Genomic DNA, 23118 nt, shown 5'->3' on the forward strand with positions numbered 1-23118 from the left:
ATGGATGAGCGAGTTTGGGGTGGGGAAACTTAACTGGCCTGCACAGAGCCCTGACCTCAACCCGAAAGAACACCTTTGGGATGAACGAGAGAGGAGACTGCGAGCCAGGCCTTCTCATGCACATCAGTGCCTGACCTCACAAATGCGCTTCTGGAAGAATGATCAAACATTCCCATAGACACAATCCTAAACCTTATGGACAGCTTTCCCAAAAGATATGAAGTTGTTATAGCTGCAAAGGGTGGGCCAACTCCATATTGAACCCTACGGACTAAGACTGGGGTGTCATTAAAGTTCATGTGCGTGTAAAAGCAGATGTCCCAATACTTTTGACAATATAGTGTATCAGTACTGTATGCAAGCACTCTTTTTGGAGTTTTTTTATGCTCATTTGTACGTGCATTTTTTTTAGAATTTTCAAGCTTAAGTATTTTAGTTTTAAGCAATGGAAAGCTATTTACTAAGGAAAGGAGAGGCAAAAAATTGTGCAAAAAAAAAAAAAGCATGTTTTCAGGGGCTTCCATATAGAGACCAAACCCTGTGAGTCTGCCGTAGAGAGGCTCAGTTACTTTTTCCAGCTTCAAGCAACATGACACTTAGGTGTGAGTGGGCACCACTGAATATAATGGTAATCTCAATAATGAGTATTGAAGTGCTTTGGGAAATGTGCTTCAAATCACTCAGGTGTGAACTGGACATTTTTCAGTTATATATACAAATAAATCTTATTAAAAAAAAAAAACTCCTTTTTGAGTAACGAGAATTAATTTGAATTCACTTTGCTGAAGTCAGGCCAGTACAAGATGAATTCTGGTTGCTCTGGGTTACTGCACATAAAAGCTAAACATTCAGAACAACTTTCTGAATAAAGCTATATGTGTCCATAAGTGTAGCTGTGTATGTGAACATCTGTGAAGAATTCTAGCCTGTCTATGATGATATTTCTTCCCTAGTCTCCACAATTACCGTGGCATCTGGATCCAGCTGTGGTCTGCACCATGCCAGGAATGGTTACTACAACTCTAACTGATCTGAACCCCGAATGTCTTCTGCATTTGTTTTCCTTCCTGGATAAGGACAGTAAGAGATGCCTGTCACAAACATGTCACAAGTTGATGGACATTTTCCAGGAGCCTTCACTATGGAAACTGCTACATTTCAGCTCCCCAACTGAACTGAACAAGAAGAATTTTGTTTTGGGACCAGCTCTGAAATCGTTGTCTATTTGTTGGTATTCCAGCAGGGTAAAAATCTGCAACATTGAGGAATGGGTGAAAACCACACTCCAAAAATCCATGTGCAGCCACCATCTTAATACAGTCAGCGACTTCCTGCTCCAGGTCTCCAAGAGGTAATGCCAAATTCACCACTAAATTAAGCTGGTCATAAATGACCCAATAAAAGTGCTCTGGAAGTAGAGACACTGGTACCCTGACTATGCTAGGCAAAGTAACAGTGTCTCTGCGAAGGAGGACCCCCATTAATTCAACTTGCCTACACTCCCCCACTGCTGCTAACACTGGTATGGAAGAGCATGTGACCTGCTCCCCTGTGATACCACTCAGGTTGTATGACCGAGGGACATCCTCACTCCGGGTCACTAGCACTGCTAATTTCAACTTCTGAGTGGCAAGGGAGCTCAGGTAAGGGGAGTATTAGGGGTCAGGGTGAGGCCTTTATAGAGGTCCTAGCTCTGTGCCCTACATGGGCAAAGTGACAATGTCTCTAAGGCCTCATTTACATGGTAGAACCTAAGCAGGCAATCCTATTCATACAGATTGGGCTGCCCAGACACAGCCGCTGCTCCCAAATTCACATACGTGCAGGTGCGAGTCCCTGGACGCACACTGTCTTTATACGGGCCTGCACACCAACATATTTGTCAAGTTGGGAGTAGCGGCTGTGTCTGTGCGGCTGTTGCGTCTTAATTGACTTGACATGACTTGGACTGCCTGCATAAGAATGCACAGAACACTCCCCGTTCTGGCAAACAAAGCCCTTGAGTGGGGGTACGATCGGGTACACCTGTGTGAAGGAGGCCTAGGGGTCATACACATGGGAACTTTTGCCCTTATTGCAGCAAAACTGGACATATTCTGCTGCCTAGTATATACAATCAATAAAGTCAATGACAGGCTCAAATACACTGTTCTGGGCATATGTCTCTGATCACATATGGCCCAGAATGCAAGTACCATTCACAACAGTGTACCGCCGTTACATATTTCAGCCTGGCATAGATTTTGGCAGGGCTGCTGCCAGTTGACTGTACCCTATACCTACCTGGCGCCAGATTACACCTGGTTTTTACGCTATACAGGAAGAAGTCTCCATAAGCCCTATGGTGTCACTTATTATAACTGGACTTTCTGACATTCTCTAGAACTGTTTGCTGAGAAGTTTGTTTGTTTTCTCTAGTCTCTGAAGCTGGCAATAGCCTTAAAGCCTAACTCCATGTTTAATGTCCCTTAGGATAGGATAGATTTGCCTTTCTAAAAAAAATAATAAATGCACACATTTTGGCAGGTAAAAAAATATGTATTTATTATTTATTTTTCATTCGGAGCCTGCTCCAGCAGATCGTGGGTGTAATGCAGGCTGTCAATGTAAGCTGTCTCCTCGTATGGGCAGGCAGTTACACAATGGCAGGAAGAATCAATGAATTACCTAGAGCACTCAACAGTGCCCTGGTAGGTCATTGAGAATTACAAGATGACAGCTACAAAGACTATCGGTACTTGTAGTTCTTCCATTCACAGGACTCTGTGAATGAATGACGTGGCTGGGTGGGCCCTGCATGGCTGCTTGTTTTTTTTTTTTTAAATTGTGACAGCAAGTTTGGGGAGAAGATCCCCAAATTATAGTTGGTCTAAAAGCCTTAGAATACGTGAATACTGCTGCAGCCAATGCATCCAGCAATAGAGGAACCACAGGGCAACACCAACAGGGAGACTGGTCAGATAACCTCATTCACTCCACAGATGTTAATCCAGCAAAAGAAACACATAACAGCCTCCCATGGTGAAAAACCGATTGCTGGTATAGTGGACCTTTCTCTCTCTCTCCTGGAAAACGCACTGGAATCGCATTACATTTGAACACCAATGTGTTTTCCTGAAGTTACCATTCAACTCTAGGACTCAAAATCACACCGTGTGTATATATGAATGTCCTCCATAGAAACACACACGTGATTCAGTGCGTTCCGGAGCGCATCTAAAATTGCATCAGTGTGAACCCAGGCTTATGCTTTCTTTGCTTAGAGTGACAAGGGATATGGGCATATGCTGGCTGTATCGGTGCAGAATGTTTTACAGTTAACGTAGAACTAAAGGCAAAACTTATTTTTCTTTATTTTGGATAGAGCTAGACCCCTTTCACACTGGGGCGGTTTGCAGGCGGTATTGCGCTAAAAATACCGCCTGCAAACCGCCCCTAAACAGCCTCCGCTGTTTGTTCAGTGTGAAAGCCCGAGGTCTTTCACACTGAAGCGGTGCGCTGGCAGGACGGTGAAAAAAGTCCTGCAAACCGCTTCTTTGGAGCGGTGAAGGAGCGGTGTATTCACCGCTCCTGCCCATTGAAATCAATGGGACAGCGCGGCTATACCCGCGCTGTACGAGTGATTTTAACCCTTTTTCGGCCGTCAGCGGGGGTTAAAACCGCTAGCGGCCGACTACCGCTGCAAGAGCGACGGTACAGCAGCGCTAAAAATAGCGCTGTTGTACCGCCGACGCCCCCACCGCCCCAGTGTGAAAGAGGCCTAAGGGAGCACTATAATCCCTGTCTGTTTTTTTGGCTATATCCTATTGGGGGTATTTCTATTCACTTCATGACCCACAGTCAAAACAGGAAATCCAAGCGTTTCACCAGAACTATGGTCCCCATTTAAATAATTCATCTATATTCTTGATCTGGTGACAGCCTCGGAGATGACAGTAAACCAGTCAAAGAGAGAGGGTGAATCTCCCTAATTGGGGGCACAGATCATAATAAAAACCTGACAGGTGTTCTAATTTCTTTCTTTTTTTTTTGGATAGAGTGGAGAGAGAAGAGTTTCCTTTAGTTATACTATAAAGTGTAATTTGTAATTAACCACTTGCTGACCATGCTATAGCAGACTGATGGCTACAGCGTGGCTGACTAGTTCTGGGGGACCGTCATATGACAGCCTCTCGTGATCAGGGGCGGCACGCTCTGTGACCTCTGGACACTGCTGATCACATTTAGGTAAAGAGCCAATCAGCGGCTCTTTGCCACATGATCAGCTGTGTCCAATCACAGCTGATCACAGATGTACACAGAAGCCAGTTATCGGCACTCCTTTCCTCATGCTGACAGTGTGAGGATAGGAGAAGAGAGCTGATAGCCAGGAAAAATCTATTTGTGTTAAAAAATAATTATAAAAATGTTGTTTGGGTACAGTGTTGCATGAACGCGCAATTTTCAGTCAAAATGTGACAGCGCTGAAAGCTGAAAATTCGTGTGGGCAGGAGGGGGTAAAAGTGCCTGGTAGGGAAGTGGTTAAACCCAAAACAAAATATATTGCAGTTTACTGGTCCTTGTATGTGGTGGCTGCATTCATTTTTTTCCCCAGCCTTTTCCGTTTATTGTCTGTCTTCATATGATCCTCCTGTAATTCATAGTGCTGTCAGAGTAGCAATAAACAGGAGGGGAGAGCAGAAAGATGACCAATGTGCTTAGTCTCCCTCAGTGATACACATTTAGATTTGGATGGATCCATAAAGCTGACCTTCAACCAAAGTGTTGCTTACCTCCCCCCAGCCCTTATTTTCAAACTTTTTTTTTTTCGGGGAATAGGTATCTTTTTTGACAGGTACCCACTTCCACTTCCTCAATTGTCACGTAAGTGAGGATGATGTCAGTTTGGCCTTCCTTTCCCCCACCTACAGCATTCTGGGACATGTCACACATCCCAGGAGGCTGTTGGACCAGTCTCACTGTGCTGTGTAATCTCGCCCATGTTCAGTGGGGAGCTGGCTGTGAGACATCAGGAAGTCACAGCTGGCTCCCACATTAAAAATAGTGGTGGGATGAGTGGATAGTAGAGGGATCAGTCTGGCAAAGAATCATCTCCAGGGAAGACAGCTCTGCATTCCATCAGCTGGTAACTACCTGTCTGTTAAAAAGGCAGCAGCTACAGTATTTGTAGCTGTTGACTTTTAATCTTTAGGAAACCCTGAATGACGTTCCTCTTTAACCAAGCTGTCCTGTCTGACAATGGTGCTTGGATCACAAGACTGGCTGAAATATTACAAATTATTCGGCGGGTCTATTTAACTACTTGTCTAGAGTTCCACTTTATGAAGAATCTTTTACAAAGCATAAGATCCTCCACTGAAGCCCCTGACTTTCTCTCAGTCCTGGGTTGCAGGTTAAGCCAGATACACGGATCAAAATTTGACCAGCTCAGCAGGAACTGGATGAATTTCAATCCATGTATGGGCTACCTGGTTGTACGCAAGTTGATCCATCGATCGACTTGCACACATCCAACCTATCAGTGCTGCTGTGCAAGAATTTCAAGTGGCTCATATCAAGACAGACTCAGACACATATGCAAATACTATGTTAAAATTACAGATTTAAAAAAAAATACATAACTGGGTGAAATGGTGTTTTTACATCTGTTAAACTTATTGTTTGTCTGGCAAAAATGGATGAATGGTTGCACACTCCAGAAGGATGCCAAAATCTTTATTGTAGTGATCAATAAAAGCATATACAGCACAGCGAGCACCAGGAGATAAAAATGTTAACGCGTTTCACGCAGATACCAGCACTTAATTGTGTTATGAATAAGCGCAGTTATCTGCGAGAAACGCGTTAACATTTTTATCTCCTGGTACTCGCTGTGCTGTATATGCTTTTATTTGTTGATCACTAAAGATTTTGGCTTCATTCCCTGTTGATCTCGAAGGCGAGTTTTGCAGGCACCTCTGCTTTGGACTTGCAGCACTCATACCTTGAGCAGTGTTTCTTCATCATTGGACTACTGGTTTTTTTTGTGTTCTAGGTGCCCAAATCTTCGGACGCTGACATTGTCGGGCTGTGCCCATGTGACTGATGAGCCTCTTCTCCAGATCATGAGACATTGCCCAGATCTCCAAAGTCTACAGCTGGAGAACTGCTCTGGGGTAACAGATAGACTGCTGGCTGTGGTACCCTTGCACTGTAAACGACTTCACACTCTTCATGTGAACTTCTGCAGAAACGTAACAAAGAAAGGGCTCTCACTAGTGCGACAAGGATGTCCAGAGCTAACTCTACAGGCAGATCGGAGTGCAGACATGTTCACTGACAGGTTACCTAGTGAAAGTATTCCTATAAAGAGGATACCAAGAAGACTCGTACTAAATGTGGACTGGATAGAAGCATAGTACTTTCCTAGGTCACAATCACCTAAATGAAGCCTGTACTGAGAAATATTGAGGCCAATATACTTTACTGTAAAGATGCTATTTTCCTGGCTGTGGTGCTGATCCAAGCCTTTCTGGATAACAGACCCAGGACAAGTAAGCAACAAAAGTGAAATCAGAACTCCTGATATGTACATGTCTGGTCTGGGCTATGAGAGTGTTGAATTCAATAGTAAAGCAGGACAGCCAAGCAACTAGCATCATCAGAAGGATTACTTGGCAATGGCAGCCTCCATATTTTTTTCAAGCACAGGTTTCCTTTAAAGTATAACTAAAGGCAAAACTTTTTTTTTTGTTTTGGATAGAGTGGAGAGGGATAAGAATGCTTGTCAGTTTTTATTGCTGTCTGTGTCCCGTTAAGGAGATTCACCCTCTCTATTTGTCCTGTTTAACATTATCATTTAAAGTAAAAGAAAACCCCCTAATTCTGGGTTGTCCCCAGAAATAATAATAGGGGAGAAATCTTCCTATGGGGACACTAGTTTGGTGACCTGGGGGTCCCCAAAGAATTCCCTTAATTCGTAGGGATTTCCTCTCACTTCCTGTTTGGCCGTTGGACAGGAAGCGAAGGGCAATCTTCGCAATGGGACACAGATGAGAAAAAAAATGTGATAGGGGTTATAGCCATCCCTTACTCTGTCCAAAATGAAAAAAAAAGTTTTGCCTATAGTTCCACTTTAAAGTGACCAATACAATTCCTATTGCCATCTTATCAAATAGTACTTGGAGGCTATTGCAAGGTATTTATTGATTCCTTTCCTTTGTCAAAACAATTTAGTAATCCCTGTATAGCAGCTGTGAAACTGATCTGCAATGATAGTGATCCTAACCAGATTTCAGATATCCGCCAGTTCCTGATGAACTGCTTTTTGCCTGGCCATGTCAGCCCCCTCCCATACGACATCCTTCATTTGAAAAGAAGGAGCCAGGCAGAAAATTGTCATTTGAACAGCAGTTTTATTGAATCCGCTGGCAGATTACAATAGCACAATAGAGTGATTTGTCCATCCATCCTGTATAGTGTGAATGGAGGAATCTTTTGGATTGGATTCAGCCTGCAGGCACCATCAGTGTATGGCCAGGCTTGGTCTGCCCAATTACAATGACACAATCTATCCATCCTTTACTGATTGGCTGGATTTTTTTTCTGTCAGCTGACCTTAGCGTATAACAAAAATAGGATTGACAGAGAGAAGAGTTCTAATGGCTAAATGTAGAGGATATCATTACAAGGTTTGAAGAGGATAAACCTAATGATGGGGTCTTAAAAGCTTGCTATGATTTCCACCGATAAGCCATTAAAACAGTGGTGGTCAACTCTCCTAGAATAGGGGGCCTAGAGTGCGGCCCCTGACATTGCCAAAGAGCCAAGCTTAACATTTACTGAATGTAATCGCAAAGAAAGCTGTCAGAGACTGCAGATATGCAACAGAAGATGGTCAATGGTATGCTACAAGAGATGGCCAGAGACTACGAAAATGCCATAGAAGTTGTTGGAGACAGAGCATGCTTCGGGAGGTATTCATAGAGCGGAAACACATTACATGAGCCTGTTAGAAATCACAGCTATTACAGCTCCTTAACAAAACAATGTTTCCACATTTTTGCTTCCTACAGCCCCTTAAAAAAATTAATAGAGCCACATTTGAGGTTTTCGTGCTGCAAGATCCATTATAAATAATCAGAGGTAAAAAATAAAAAGGGCTGCACAACACAGAAAATGTAGGATAGTTGGAAAGTAATAAACCAAACAATTTAACTCCTAGAAGCAAGTCTAAAGAATAGTTTTCATGCACTAGCTTGTGTAAGCACCTAGGTAAGGAGGAAAACAGATTTCTGTTCCAATGCCTCAAGGCTACACAAAGATTGCCAAACCACAGGTTGGGCTCCAGGGCATAATTGGTAATAGTCATCAAAATAATATCTGCGCTAGGTCAATTAGTGTAAACCAGCAGCCAGCCACCTAAAACCGTGATACCAGTTAAACAATATGCAAAAAAAGCAGCGCTAGTTCAAATAATAGTGTTGTCAAATAAAAAGCATATTAACTACAATATAAATACATAAAAATCAAAGTGAAAATAAATGTGAGTTTAGTTAGAACAAAGTGTCCAAAAAGAAAGTCCTAATAGTCATTGTGTTCACTCATAAGTGATCCACCCTCTGAATTCCTTCCGTTGTGCAGAGAGACTCCACCACTGTGTGAACTAAATCAAATGTACCTCTTACCAGATTGGTTGGACCATTAGATTATAAATGGTCATAAACGCTCAACATATCAGGGCAGACATGATTCCTCCAACCTACGTCAGCGGCTTCCAGCCTCGAGGTCATCAGTAAAAAAAAAAAAAAAAATAGTATACATGGTGAAATATGTAATAAACTTAGTCCATTTATTGTATGGCAGCTCCCACGTGACAGTAAAAAAGATAGTTAGATCCGTGTATATAACATCTTGTAGCAGGCTGATGGCTCAATAGAGAGATGCTGTGTCGGGCAGCCAAGCAGCACAGACCCATGCCACCATGTCATCACAGACAGGCTACTTTCAGTTGATTCATTATTTTGGATCTCTGATTTTGTGGAAATATAAGCAATACTGGAGTGAAAAATTTTCTGTGTGGCATAGGAATTTAAACTATAACTAAGTGCCGCTTCACACAGGGGCGACTTTTTTTTTTTTTTTAGTTTTGGATAGAGTGGAGAGGGATTAGAACGCTGGTCAGTTTTTATTGCTGTCTGTATCCCTGTTAGGGAGATTCACTCTATTTGTCCTGTTTGCCATTATAATTAAAAGTGAAAGTAAAAGAAAATACCAAATTTTGGTTCCCAGAAAAATATTAGTGGTGAAATCTTCTGATGGGGACACCCGTTCTGGTGACCTGGGATTCCCCAAGAGATTCTTGTAATTTGCAGGGATTTCCTCCCACGTCCTGTTCCCATAGCCAATAAGGGACACGAAGTGAAGGGAAATCTCTCCAATGGGACAAAGAAGACAAAAATAAACCTTACAGGGATTATAACCCTCCTTTACTCTATCCAAAATGAAAAAAAAAAAAAAAAAGTTTTGCCTATAGTTCTGCTTTAAGAAATATGAACGTAACCAGTGTGTGTATATCCAATATTTCATTGTATCCAGTAGTGGTATACAACATGTATTCTTTTTTTTGTCCAATATGTTCAGAGAACTGGAGGGTGCACTTGTCATGCGATTTGACAGATCAAAGTTGCACAAGTCGCACCCTATTTCTGGCTATGGAACCATTCAAATCGGTGCGACTTCAACTTGCACCGACTTTGAAAATGTTCCTGCACTATTTTTGGCAATTTCACGTGCAACTTGCATTGACACCAAGTGCATGACCAGGGCTGCAGTGACAACTCTAATGCCGCGTACACACGGTCGGACTTTTCGTCTACAAAAGTCCAACGGACGCTGACGGACTAAAGCTGGCTGGTAATCCGATCGTGTGTGGGCTTCTCCGGACTTTCAACGGACTTTTTTAGCCTCAAATCCGACGGACTTTAGATTTGAAACATGCTTCAAATCTTTACGTCGTAAGTACGACGGACCCCGAAATCCGCTCGTCTGTGTGCTAGTCCGACGGACAAAAACCCATGCTAGGGCAGCTATTGGCTACTGGCTATGAACTTCCTTATTTTAGTCCGGTGTACGTCATCACGTACGAATCCGTCGGACTTTTGTGTGGTCGTGTGTAGGCAAGTCCGTTCGTAAGAAAGTCTGCCGCAAGTCCGCCGAAGGTACGTCGGAAGTCTGTCGGACAGGCTGTCGGACTTTTGTAGACGAAAAGTCCGACCGTGTGTACGCGGCATAAGGCACTCTATAGTAACAGACCTCAATGCAGTAACCCTAGATGGATCTTCATACCGAAAATGATTTTTCTTACAAAGAAATTCACGTGGAAACATAGTTTACAAATATGCTATACCTAGAAGTATGCAGTTCAGGAGAATTTCATAGCAAGGTAAAAAGTGCTTGTCTGCTTACTTGTTCTGGTTAAAGGCTCGTTTGGACTAGCGGCTGGTGGGGGGAGGGGGGTGTGTGTTTCAAACAAGCGGTTCTTAAAGCCCCCCCCAGCTGAGGTGTTCACATGGCAAGGTCACAATGCTTTGCTTCACGTCTGCGGCAAAAATGGTCCCCCCTGTTGCGTTTGGTGGTCAATACCACTGCCTATATGACCCTTTCAAGTGAATGGGGACACGCCGCAAATGCCCCACAACCGTGTGCATTGCATGCAGTTGCAGCGCATCGGTGCAGCATTTACAGGGTTAAAACAGGCGTTAGGGAGGCATCATCATATATTGCCTCTTCACCGCCTGTCAAATTTCTCACAGCGCACTGCAATGCACATTAAGAAAAATGATCTACAACATATTTTGGCTCCTGCTGTGAGCAACAACCCCCCCCCCCCCCAAAAAAAAAAAAACAACTGCATATCAATGCAACATGCTAAAAAGAATGAAATTTCTGCTTGATGTGCATTTTCATCCAAGAGTTTTGCTGCATCAAAACACACAAGTGTGAATAGGAACTTAAGCTGGCCATAAACGGTTCAAATCTCAGCCGGCTCCTGCTGAACCATTCGAACCATGTATGGGCAGGCTGAATTTACCCGAGGTGTCCGATCAATCATCTTGGGTGCAACCAGCCTGTCGGATTTTACATGCGATTATTGCTAGCGGCTATTAAAGCCGCTAGCAACAATCACTGTGTTCTCCCAGCGGGGGCGGCATCCCCCGCCAGGAAAAAACAATGTTTCCACTGGAGGAATTCCCCCATTAACACCAACTATGGCAACAACTAACAACCCGTGGTTGCAGGAAAGAAAATCACTCCGTGATTTACAATTAATGTACTTAAAAATTGGGCGGATATTCAGTCTTTATCCTATCACATGCAAACCTTAAATGATATTATTTTATCCTCAGAGTCACCTCATAGAACCCAACAATATCAATATTACAAAGGAGGAGTCATATGATCATCTTGTGAAATTACTGATTTTTGGTTGAAATTTTCCACTGAAAGGTGTACCTGGTTATTGTTGAGATTTGAGGCCATACTGTTACATGAATGAAGGCCATGGTACTCTACTCCACTCATTGCATTAAAGTGGTTGTAAACCCTTCCATATACCCAGTGAAGTGACTGACCTCAGGTTATACAGAGATGAAACAAATCCTCCTACATAAGTTGTACCTGTTTATCTGCAGTCTTCCTTTCATCCGTTTAAAGTCCAGAAATTATAAAGCTTGTCTGCGACAAAAAAAAAAAAAAAGTAAAAAAAAATACTAACACCTGAAATTACAATTTAAAGAGCTCAGTGAGGAGAGGTCTGAGAGCTGATTGGAGGGAAGGACCCCCCCCCCCCCACTTCACACAGCACACAGGAACAAAGCTGAGGCTGTTAATCAGCTGGAGATCCCCTCCCATGTCACCTTTTTTCTCTTGGTGTCAGGAAAACTTGTCACAGGTGATTCATGCTGATAGCAGAGGAATGAAGCAGCAGAGAGAAATGACAGTTAGAGCTCTCGATTGAGACAAATACACACTATAGAGGGATATGCTTTCTTCGTATTTCATGTCTGAGTTTTACATCCACTTTAAAAAAAGGATTAAAAACAAAGTGTCATTGCGTAACAAGGTTTTGATACCTTGCCTTATAGGGTCAGAATAGAAACAGATGAGCGTTTTTTTTTTCTAATGTTAAATCTCTAAGCATGTCATCTAATTTTATGTTTATATCCATCATTCGGGGCCCATTCACATCTTTGTGTTGTGGGACCATGTAGTAAAACAAACATTACCACAACTTGGCGGTAATGCTGCGGTGCCATTAATTATGAATGACATCCCAATGCACTATTATAGAAGTAGACAATGTACTGCATACGTTGTGTTATTAAAAAAAAGATCCAGTCTGGTTTGGTGTGTATTCAGCAGTATCAGCCCTTTCAAAATTAATGAGCTGTCTAATGCATGCTAATGCAAGCAGAATGTGAATAGGACCTCATTCGCATTCCAAATTTCAGTGATCCTCATAATGGTCTGTTTCACTACTGATTAATTAGAATGGTTTAACGTTTTTATATTTAATTATAAAAAGGCTTTTTGATATTGTAGATTTTGTTATTTAATGGACTTGATTAAAAATGTGTTTTAAGTAATATGTATTTTTTTTTTTAAACAATAAGTAATCTGTATTTTATCTTCGGTCAAAGGAAGGTCTAAAATACTGAGAAGGAGCAAGTTAAAGCTTCAAGTTTACAGCATTTCTGTTCTGCTGCCCAGCAGTAAGAAACTGCACCCTTCATCCTCATCGGCACTGACAGGGCTGTGCTACGAATGTCTTTAGTGCAACACAATAGCACAATGCCAGAATTCACAATACACATTGCATTCCAATTGTAGAAATGGCTTTAGATCTAGGTAATGTAAAGTCCTCCTCATTTCGGTAAAATTTCAATGTATTGTTTAGGTAGGACCTCATATCTAAAAGGATACTGTACAATCAGACAGCTGTATTATGAATGCACCTTTTTTCAGATCCATTTCCATATTTTGCATAGTGGGGCGTGGGGATTTATCAAAACTGGAGCAGACAAATCAGTAGCAACTGTGCCTGGCAACCAATCAGTATCGTCAGAGGGCTAAGAATGCCGCAGACTCTCCAGATCCAATGGATCAGCAGCATTTGTGGAACAAGTGACAGGAGTCTTATCAGGATAGCGATTATTATTCACTTGAACTCATATCGGGAATCAGCGCCAGAAAGGACTTAATGAATCTGCAGATCAGCCAAGGAAGAAGAGGGGCCTAACCTGAGATGATTAGGTCTCATTAAGTTCTTAAGGCAGTCCCTGTTCCAGGCAGAGGATACCTGCAGCAGGAGGCCATGTTGTTTTGCCTGCCGGCAGCCCAGGGGACACATGGACCCCTCCCCTGACAACCTTCACCAGCAATGTAGGGTCTGAGATGCAAATTCTAGCATAAAGCTCTCATCCATGTCCTTAAATTACCAGTTGGGAAGAGCTGGTTTCTTGGGGATTGCCCTTAGGGGGATCAGCGTTGGTAAAATGGAGACCCACAGTACCATGCATAACTGGAAACAAACAACCTTTCCTGGTGCAATAAGGACTCCTGTACCCTCTTGATGGTGAGACACAGCAATACTTAGATTGTGTCCAGTCTAGATTGTTGATTGTGGTCCAGTCTACAGGTTTGTTCCTTCTGTAGGTGGCAGCATAACCCATCAGCATATGGCTTCCTTTGCCAGTCATCAGACAAGAATAGTGCCTTCAGGTTGTCTGATTACTGTCCGGAGGTCATAAAGATCAAACATTCATAAGTAAGAATTAATTTTTACCCGGTAAAAAAAATTACAAAATGTTTTCAAAGTTTTTTTTTTTATTTTTTTGGTCTGGAACATAAAACTATATACAAAAACACTATACATTACTTTTAAAGTGACTCTGTAATGTTAATAAAAAAGTGTAGGCACCTAGGGGGTCCCCACCCAAAGCAGCAGCATTCATTCACGTCTGCTATAGCCAAATGCTGAGTCACTTAAGGGCAATGAAACCCCATGGCTTTGAACATGCATACTAATTTAACTATGACAATTTGCTGTTTTCCAGACTGGTGAGATATTCACTATTTAGGAAAGATATGCATTTGGTGTTGAAATAAAGACGTGAAATAAGCTCTAAAAATTGACCTTGAGCTTTATCTCCTGAGTATACCCCAAGCTGACAGCAGCATTTCTCATGACAATGTCCCCCCTCTTCCCCATATAGGTTGTGTGGAACTTATCCCAACAGATGCATGACCTATGTGAGCATCTGCAGTAAAGGCAATCAAAAACAGCAACAATCTTCTTCAGTCTATTTTTATTTTCCTGCATAACTAGTCCTGCACAGGCATTTTTCAAATTAAAACAAAATAAATAGGAATATTCATGTAAAACTCTTCTTGGGGTGAACATTAAGTGCACCAATGTACAATATTCAAGTACAGCACTGACCAGGGTCATGTGGAGAACGTTATCAAGGCCCCGGCCTATTCCCCGTTCCTCAAAAAATAAAAAAATCCGCTCTCCATGCAACTTATTCTTAGATTCAGGGAGGGGCAAGTTCACTTTATTTTAATTTACAACGTAGGGAGAAAATTAAATACAAACTTTTTTTCTTGTTATTAAAAGAAAATATTGCAGGTTTTGTAAAATGCTTGGTGTAAGAACAACCCTTTGACTGCTGGAGAGCGAGCGAAGCTTAGTAGTCTGTGTCTGATCCTTCAGCGTTGTCCACGTTGCGAGACAGCATGTAATTGTCCATATCTATAGATCGGCAGTTGTTGATTGCATAGCGCAGGCGTTCGGCCATCACAAGCTGACTCGAGTACGGAGGGAGTCGTAGTTGGAAAAAGCACGTCTGTGAGGTAGGCAGACTGTCGTGAGGCTGCAAAAGGCAAGAAAAAGGGTAAATGTCTCTCTTATATTACAAGTAGAGTAACAAGAATAACAATTATCCTCAACACCTGGAAAAGGTTAACAAGCTACTGATGCCAGTCAAAAAAACTCAGGGACACCTACTTAAAAGGGTTTCACTCTGCCGTGGCCCCATGTCACCTATGTGTTATGGCCATGATGTGTTACAGAGCATCTTCCTCTCTGTCACTCCACTCCAAACCCTTAGAGAGGTTGTAAAGGTTTGTGTTTTTTCACCTTAATGCATCTTATGCATTAAGGTGAAAAAACACCTGTCGGTGACCGCCCCTCCCGTTTTACCTACCTGAACCCTCAAACTTGTTCCATGGGGACACGCCTTATCTCTGCTAGGGGGTTCGCGGCTGTTTATTGGATAGATTGATAGGAGTGCAGCCATTGGTTCCCGCTACTGTCAATCAAATCCAATGACGTGGCCCCCGGGGGCTCGGACGCCGAATGCTGGACTTGGGAGCGCGCCCGCATGGTAACCCCCCCCCGGGAGAGTGCTTCTCCCAGGGGGTTATCTGATGCGGGGAGGAGCCAAGACAGCCACCGAGGGAACCCAGAGGACCAGGATCGGGGCCACTCTGTGCAAAACGAGCTGCACAGTGGAGGCAAGTATGACATGTTTGTTATTTAAAAAAAAAAAAAAAAAACCTTTAGTGTCACTTTAACCTAAAATTTTAAATTCACACAGCCATTAAAGTGGAAGCCAATACTGTGGAACGGACTAGTTTTTTTGTATTGTTACCATAACCTTCTGTTAGGTAATGACCACTGTCACTGGGATTAAAATAGAGGAACAACCTCACCAATGGATAGCAGATACCCATAAAACTGTCACAGGTTAAGATCAAGTGTAGAATATGTTCTTATCAGTTTTGGGGAGAGAGAACGGAGTACCATCTATGGTAAGGTTGGGGGGGGAGGGGGGGTTTAGGCGCAGTCTAGTATCTGGCCTGTTGTAATTAGGCGGGAATGGTGAGAGGACCTTTTTCCTCCCAGGTTGATTCTGGGCTGGTGCACAAGATTAGTCATCAGGTTGAAGGCAAAGCTCTCCCTAAGCTTCCCAAGTTCTAATGTCTTCTTGGTAGGGATGGTGGTGCACTGGTTTGGTCAGGGGCCAGGCTGAGAGAAGTCCATGGTGTATGTGCCTCTGGAGTGACAGTCCAGGGGTGCCAGAAATTCTCATGTGGGGGCGCTCACTTGAGTTTATTATGGCTCCAAAATAATTGCATTATTGCACACTTTTTTTGCACCTGCCTCCTGGGACGGGCCTTTTGGCTAGGACCGAAGGAATTTTTATTCCTGGTTGAATGGCCCCCTATTGTACCTCACATTGGCACCAAAGCACTTTCTCCACCTCCCTTCTATGTGTGTTAGCCTTTTATTTTTTTTGCATGTACACAGTTTTGGCAATTACCCAGACTAGTAGTGTTTGGGTCCTCAGATTTGCCCTGAAAAGTCTTGGGGAGGAGGGCACATGGCCTTTTGGTCAGGTTGTCCCCCTCCCATTGGGGAATCCCCCCTAGTACTTGAGTAGGCCTGCTTCGCCAGGCCTCCAGAAGAAAGGGGTCCGCCTGGCTGTCCCTGTCAAGAGCCTTGCATCCCGGAGGATCAGGGCCATAGTCTTTTCTCTTCAGAGGAGGACCATGTGTATACCCTTTTTTGATGTACCTGTTAAGTTTTGTTAGTGTGTTTCACTTCACCGTGGAGCTTAAAAAAAAAAAAAAAAAAAATCGAAACTTTCCTTGTCATAGGTTATAAACCTTAGCTTTGTAGTTTTGTAAAGAAAAGTAAAAAAAAAAAAAAAAAAAAAGCTGGAGTTTCATTTAAACAACTTCAGTTCAGTACAGGAAGCAAAATGTGACGGCCTCTACAAGTTAACGAAAAACAAAACTGAAGACCAAAGCTGCCCATACACTGAACAAAAAAAAAAAAAAAAAGACTAACAGGTTCCTCTATCCCCATCAAATGAGGTAGATAGAGGAATCTTCCCCATTGGTACATAGTATTTGGACAGTTGCACCATCAGCTTTAGGAATACACCGATAAGCAGCTGCAGATTGATAAAAATTGACCAACAAGTCTCCAACAAAAGTTGATTAGCGTGGACTGTCACACGTTGATCAAAATTCTGCTGGTCCCTGCAGAATAAGCTGCTGAATTTTGATTAGTGTATGGCCAGCCTAAAAGGATAACCTAATGATATACAAAACTTCTCTCTATCCCTGGAGCACACATACCTTGAGATTCACTCTACTATTTTCTGACAATACTTTGAGCAAACACATGGTATTGGGGTACAGGCAGGGAACTAAGAAAACAAAAGAATTTGTCATGTTTGGACCACTTACAAATGTTGGGTACTAGAACCCTGCGAACAGTTTAGGTGCGCTTTTGTCTGCATAATATTGCTTCATTTTTCTACACACTCTAATAATAAAAATGCACAGAAATGTGACATCTTGAAAGAATGCTTTACACTGGCACAATTCTTCTGATTATTCTTAAGAGTAACTGTTTAGCAGAAGCTGTAACTCTTGCTCCAATATTAAAGCAGAACTAAAGTTTTCTGAGTATTCAGCTTTTTATTGCAGGAGACACATGTAATGTCTCTTCTGTAATAAACTACACTTACCTACCTGTTCACAGCAATTCCCGGACTGTAAACTGAGCTGCTCACATGCAGTTCAGCTTACATCAGCGGGCCTGAACTCTGTGTGCCTGGATTACTAGCGCCTGTGCATGCACAGGAGTAACGTTATCCTGCGCCAGCCAATAAAGATGGCCGACAACTGGCACAGAGAAGATGCTACCGGTGAGGGACGAGACCACTGGAGGTCTAATAAAAATTGAACAGGGCTTGCGTAGGGTGTCTGTTTGATACTTTATCTAAAATTTCTCATTAATAAAATCCTAAATATTTTACTCACCCGATCAACCTTCATGATCTGGAAACGCTGTGAGATGTCTGCGGTGTTGGCTGGAAGCCTGGATCTTCCAGAAACAAATCTCATGAAAAGGACCCGCTCCTCATTGGAGAACTCATCCAGAGTCTGCCAGAACCACTGCACCAACTGGTGTTGTTCATCCACTTCTCGGTACCGCACTACCTTCTTCAGGACGTCCACAGAGATCTCTGGCATGCCGCATACCATTTGCTCTAGCTGTCTGGCAGTGAGGAGAGAGAGCAGGGGAACTGGCACAATCCATGACATGCCCTCTCTCACTGCTGCGACCTGACAAAATCAAAAAGTCTATTACATTTCTGAAATCACCCTGAACACAAAAAAAAAATAACTAAAGTATTACAAAATCTTCCCCACAGTGATTTCTATAGGTGGGTAACACCACCACAGAGATGGAGATTTGCCTACATTGCAGATAACAACTGTAATGAGTAAACAAATTTGCTTAGCAGTAAGGGAAACTAGTACTGGGGAAACCTGCCACTGCTTACCTCCCCTGAAAATACTAGATCCCTGGCTGTCAAACCACCATTGGCTTTAGAACTTTCTAAGTCACTAACTCTAAACAAGTATGCAGGTAAGGATGGTTGTTTCAGGACAATTACTCAAAAAATGTTGAACAACCAGGGAACAAACATTTTCCACAGGAGGTCAGAATCCTGTTAAAGCATAAGCTACTCAGGTAAAAACAGAGGCGAGTTATGCTGATCTGACATAAGGATGCCATGTCTGTCCATATTCAAGGCAACACGTACTCTGCTTCTACATACTTGGGAACCGATTGACATATGCAAGGGGTGGCAGCTTAAAGCAGAACTCCAGGAATTATCTTTTTTACAAACATACATTCCAGCTGGGCCTGATGTAAATGTTCATTATATGATATCCAGAAGGCCGCTGGGTATACTAAAAACTATTGTAGCAATCTGCGATACATACAGTGATAGCCGTGATTTTCAATGGCACTACCACCATTCAGAGAATGCCTTGTAATTATTTCAATGAATACAAGGAGCTCTTTGACTGGACAAGGTAGAGATTTGTGATGTCCTCTGCCCCTCCCTGTTACCTTGTCCAATCAGGGGATGCCTTGTATTAAAAAAAAAAATACAAGGATGATCACGGCTAGCACTGTAGGAAGCAAGGTCTATTATAGTGATTTTCAACAAACCCAGTGGCCTAATAGATATTAGATGTAGATACTTACATTGAGCCAAGCTGTAGTTCTGCATTAAGTACCAGGTTATCACTATAAGAACATGATGGCTAAAAACCTGTATACTATAAGCAGTATATTCTGACTTGTAAAAGTTAAATTCTTGTTTGACACGGAGGATCTATTTATATGATTGCACTATTTATATGATGACACTCACTTAAAATCAGAAGTAAAAAAGGACAGGATTACTAAATTGGAACTACCACATTGATGTGCGTTCCACTGACCGGATATGACATCACAGATGGTTTCCACCTTGATGAATTTCATCCCTCCCACTGGGCATCTTCAGAAACTTCTGAAGACGTCCAGTGGGAGGGGTGAAAAGCGGCAAGGTGGAGACTTTTGCAACGTCATTTTCAGCTGGTGAAACGCATGGTGACGCGGTACTTCCGGTCCGGCAATCCTGTCCTTTTTTACTTCTGCTTTTAAGTGAGTGTAACAAATTTTGTGTGAAATTTTAATAAAATGGAATCACACTATTTGGGCCCCCCTTGCCATTCCTTTTGCAAGTGAGAGTACACCAACATTTCAGCCCTGTTGCTATATTGAAGAAGCGATTACAGAGAATGAATACAGGTCCCAGCAATACCAAAGCACCAGCAATCCAAGCGCTTATGACTCTTTATTTCATATGTCCACAGCTGTTGGCGAGTGTGGGAACACAGGAGGAGAGCACATTTTCTGCACCAATTTTAGATGGAAATGGTGCAGCACCACTAAAGATTGCACCATTGATAGGTTTGTGTAGTATAATTAAGATGAACCGGGACACCGATTATGCATGAACTTTTATGTTTAGCACACACTGTATTTATTTGAAATAGGCAGTGCTTTGATATTGTATACTAACTTGAGGGTGTAGAACCTTATCATAGTTGTAGCCCTCATAATAATTGTTTATAGGATTTTTTTTGTTTAATTTTTTTGGTTTGATATTTTATTTTTTAATCACTGATCAACAATAGCAGAGAGTGGATTTTCCTAGCACGGGTAAAAAAATAAGTATTTCAATGAATGAACATTGTCATACACAGTGCCATTATACTGCACAGCTCTTTACAGACCTAGGTACAATGGGTCTGCTTGTGATAAAATACACTACAAGGCACCTAAGTGCAGCTGTGTGCAATTATGAGCTTTTGCGTGAAAGACCTGGAGTACAGCATATACCATTCCAAGAATCACACTAAAAGGTAAAAAAAATGTTTCCATTATAAGTTTTACTGGCTCCTCACCTGTCGGTCCATCTCATGCAGTCTGTAATCTATAGCTCTCTCCACATACTCCTTGCGGTTAGAGAAAGTCAGAGGGATACTGTTCCCTCCAGGAATAATGGGCACCATTTTTCCATCAGCACTTTGACCCACAAAGGAATCGAGAGGGATCATCTGAAGAACAACACAAATAATGGTAGTGTTTAAATTCCATGTCCTTACCTTATTCCTTGTCCACAATCAGCATGATGAGAACTCACTGGCTGCAGTTACATTCAGTTATGAAGTTCGGCTATGTGTGTTTATAGAAGGAAGCAGAAGGAAAGAATATACCTCTGGGCCAGAATGGCTCTGTATTAGGGGGTCGACCGATTATCGGCACGGACAATATTCACTTTTTTTGAAGAACCAGTATCGGTAAAAAAAACAAAACAAAAAAAAAAACAACACACTTACCGATATTGCTTCAAGTGGTTCTACTGGAGTGATGCCTGCAGCTGCAGGCATCACCTCGGTACCATTCTTTGGAGCGGATGGTTGGCTTTCTTGTAACAACAACCGATTCGGCTATGCAGCCACTCGCCCATTATCACAAGTAGTGGGAGGGGACGTTGTCCCCCTCCCGCCACTCAACGGGTCTCCCATCCCACCGTGAGGCCCAAGCGACCAGCCAGCACGTCCACCGGCTGGCCAGAGACCCGAACAAAGCCGATTGCTTTGTTCGAATCTAGTAACCCGGAAGCTATGTCATGACATCACTTCTGGATTATTCTCATCCTAAAGGCCCCAGTTTTTTAAAATAGAAAGTATTCAAAAATGCTGATCTGCAAAGGAGGGGTTTGGGGTCTTATAGACACTCCAGATCCCTCCATAAAGGAGTACCTGTCACATGCCTATTACTGTCACAAGGGATGTTTACATTCCTTGTGACAGCAATAAAAGTGATGCAAAAAAAAAAAAGAGGACAGTGTAAAAATAAACTTTAAATCTACAAAAAAATTGGCACCCAATATCGGCTATCAGCCTTTAAGGCAGCCGAAAAATCAGTAACGCCCCTGAAAAAATGATAATGGTCGACCCCTACTCTGTATATAAGATTTCTGTAATGTAGGATTCCCTCCAATCATCACTAAAAATGTACAATTCTTTATAAATCAAATCACTGCTACATCTATGCACTATTGACCTTAATAAAAAAAAAGAATCTTATTCATATGTGCAGCAACCAATCCAATTTCACTCTGCTGACCTCAGATCAGTACAAGATGGATACTGATTGGCTTCTATGGGTTACTCCACTTTTTCAGCAGCTTACTGCATAGTGGAACATTGAGTTTGTGTCTCTGAGGGTATTATTCTATTTAATTTCCCATCCATTAGAATACTGTAGAACACAATAACAAGCAAAGATCTTATGTGACAGTTCTGTAAGTCCCAATAAAGTGTGCCATGATGGCAGATACCTCATGGAAGGTCTCCTCTGTGATGCCACTGTCTTCAATGTGAAGAATGCTATTGAGAGTCTGCACATAGAGCAGATCAACCTCCTCCAGGTCCTCCAGTGTTAGTGGGATACAGCACAGCTGCTTCCAGACCAGGGGGGCCAAGTGCAAATCAAGCGGCTTCTTGGTGCGGATAGCCACACCCATTAGGATACCCAGAAACTTGAACTGCATAAGGTGTTCATCTAATCCAGCAGAGGGGTTAAACAAGAACCTGAAGATAGAAACACCAGCAGTATTATACCCAGAATTTCCACATAGTAGGTTTTTAGTATATTAGTATTTTCAGACAGAACAGTGAGATGAACAAATTTATAATACATTTACTAATCAGCTGGGATAAACAACAGTGGAGAGTACTTAAAAATCATGGGTTCCCGTTTGACATTCACTAGAAAAAACAATAAAATACACGTAATAACAGTAAAATGGTTGTGCATACCTGTCCCTGTTATAGCCCACTTCAGCAGTTGCATTTGGTGAAGGAATGAGGAGATCAACCACTCCTGTTTCCAGCTCCTAGTAAAGGACAGCAGCAGAAAACATAAAAAATAAAAGGCACACCAAGAAGCATTAAAAACCAGTATGTTTTCTACCATTTCCTACCTATTTTTCTTTTACTTCTGTTCTATAAGCAATGCTAAACATTCATGACCATGACAATGACAGACTCCGGTTTTCGTCAGTGGAATTTATTTATACATATATCACTTATGATGTATATTTATGTTGTTTACTTAAGCCAGCCATAGATGGTTTGAATACCCGCCGGTCCCTGCTGGGGAACCAAGTATGCTGCTTGTACCAAAGTTGATCAATCAATTAACTTAGGTACGACTAGCATGTTGGATTTTTCTACATACGGTTACGGCCAGCGGCTAAGGTATTCTGCCAGCCAGGAATGCTCACCATGCCCCCGCTGGCAAGATAAAATAGTGCAGTGGGAGGCATTCCCCCATCAACACCGAGTGTGTAAATCAAACAATTTTCTTTCCTTCCACCCGTGGTGGAAGGAAAGAAAATCGGATCATCTATGGCCAGCCTTAATGTATATTGAAACTGGCTACATATATTGAGTATTAGCTTATTAGCTGGAATAATGAAGCCCTTTTATGCTCCCCTTTCTTTTTTGTATGCCTAAAATGGCTCACTACTTTAAGAACAAAGGATTACAATAAAAAAAGAAAAAATATATAAAAACATGACTTATTGCTGACAGCTGTATAAGGAATACAAAATTGGTAGGACAAAAATGTTGCAATGT

The 23118-nt window shown here is 42.2% G+C and overlaps 2 protein-coding genes across 13 annotated transcripts in view; one reads left to right on the forward strand and one right to left on the reverse strand.

Moving 5' to 3' along the window:
• Nucleotides 1-906: 906 nt before the first annotated feature.
• Nucleotides 907-9317, forward strand: FBXL22 (F-box and leucine rich repeat protein 22). Its single transcript, XM_073619160.1, has 2 exons — nt 907-1351; nt 6035-9317. The coding sequence occupies exons 1-2, from the start codon at nt 999-1001 to the stop codon at nt 6396-6398; spliced, it is 717 nt and encodes a 238-aa protein (XP_073475261.1). The 5' UTR covers nt 907-998; the 3' UTR covers nt 6399-9317.
• A 5014-nt stretch (nt 9318-14331) lies between these two features.
• The window catches only part of HERC1 (HECT and RLD domain containing E3 ubiquitin protein ligase family member 1), a 253741-nt gene continuing 244954 nt past the window's right edge, over nt 14332-23118 (reverse strand). For all 12 annotated transcript variants that reach the window (XM_073619149.1, XM_073619158.1, XM_073619159.1 and 9 more), the window contains 5 exons: nt 22297-22373; nt 21816-22068; nt 20374-20526; nt 17881-18186; nt 14332-14915 (listed from right to left, as the gene is read on the reverse strand). In XM_073619149.1, coding sequence (XP_073475250.1) covers nt 14730-14915; nt 17881-18186; nt 20374-20526; nt 21816-22068; nt 22297-22373 — 975 coding nt within the window. In that variant the 3' untranslated portion in view covers nt 14332-14729. The remainder of the gene's footprint in view (nt 14916-17880; nt 18187-20373; nt 20527-21815; nt 22069-22296; nt 22374-23118) is intronic.

Source organism: Aquarana catesbeiana, linkage group LG03 (genome assembly GCF_042186555.1).
Source record: "Aquarana catesbeiana isolate 2022-GZ linkage group LG03, ASM4218655v1, whole genome shotgun sequence".
Taxonomy (NCBI): Eukaryota; Metazoa; Chordata; class Amphibia; order Anura; family Ranidae; genus Aquarana; species Aquarana catesbeiana.

Coding starts and splice junctions, on each gene's coding strand:
- FBXL22 (XM_073619160.1), top strand. CDS start 999: ATGCCAGGAATGGTTACTACAACTCTAACTGATCTGAACCCCGAATGT. Junction 1,352..6,034: donor CTGCTCCAGGTCTCCAAGAG/GTAATGCCAAAT, acceptor TTTGTGTTCTAG/GTGCCCAAATCTTCGGACGC.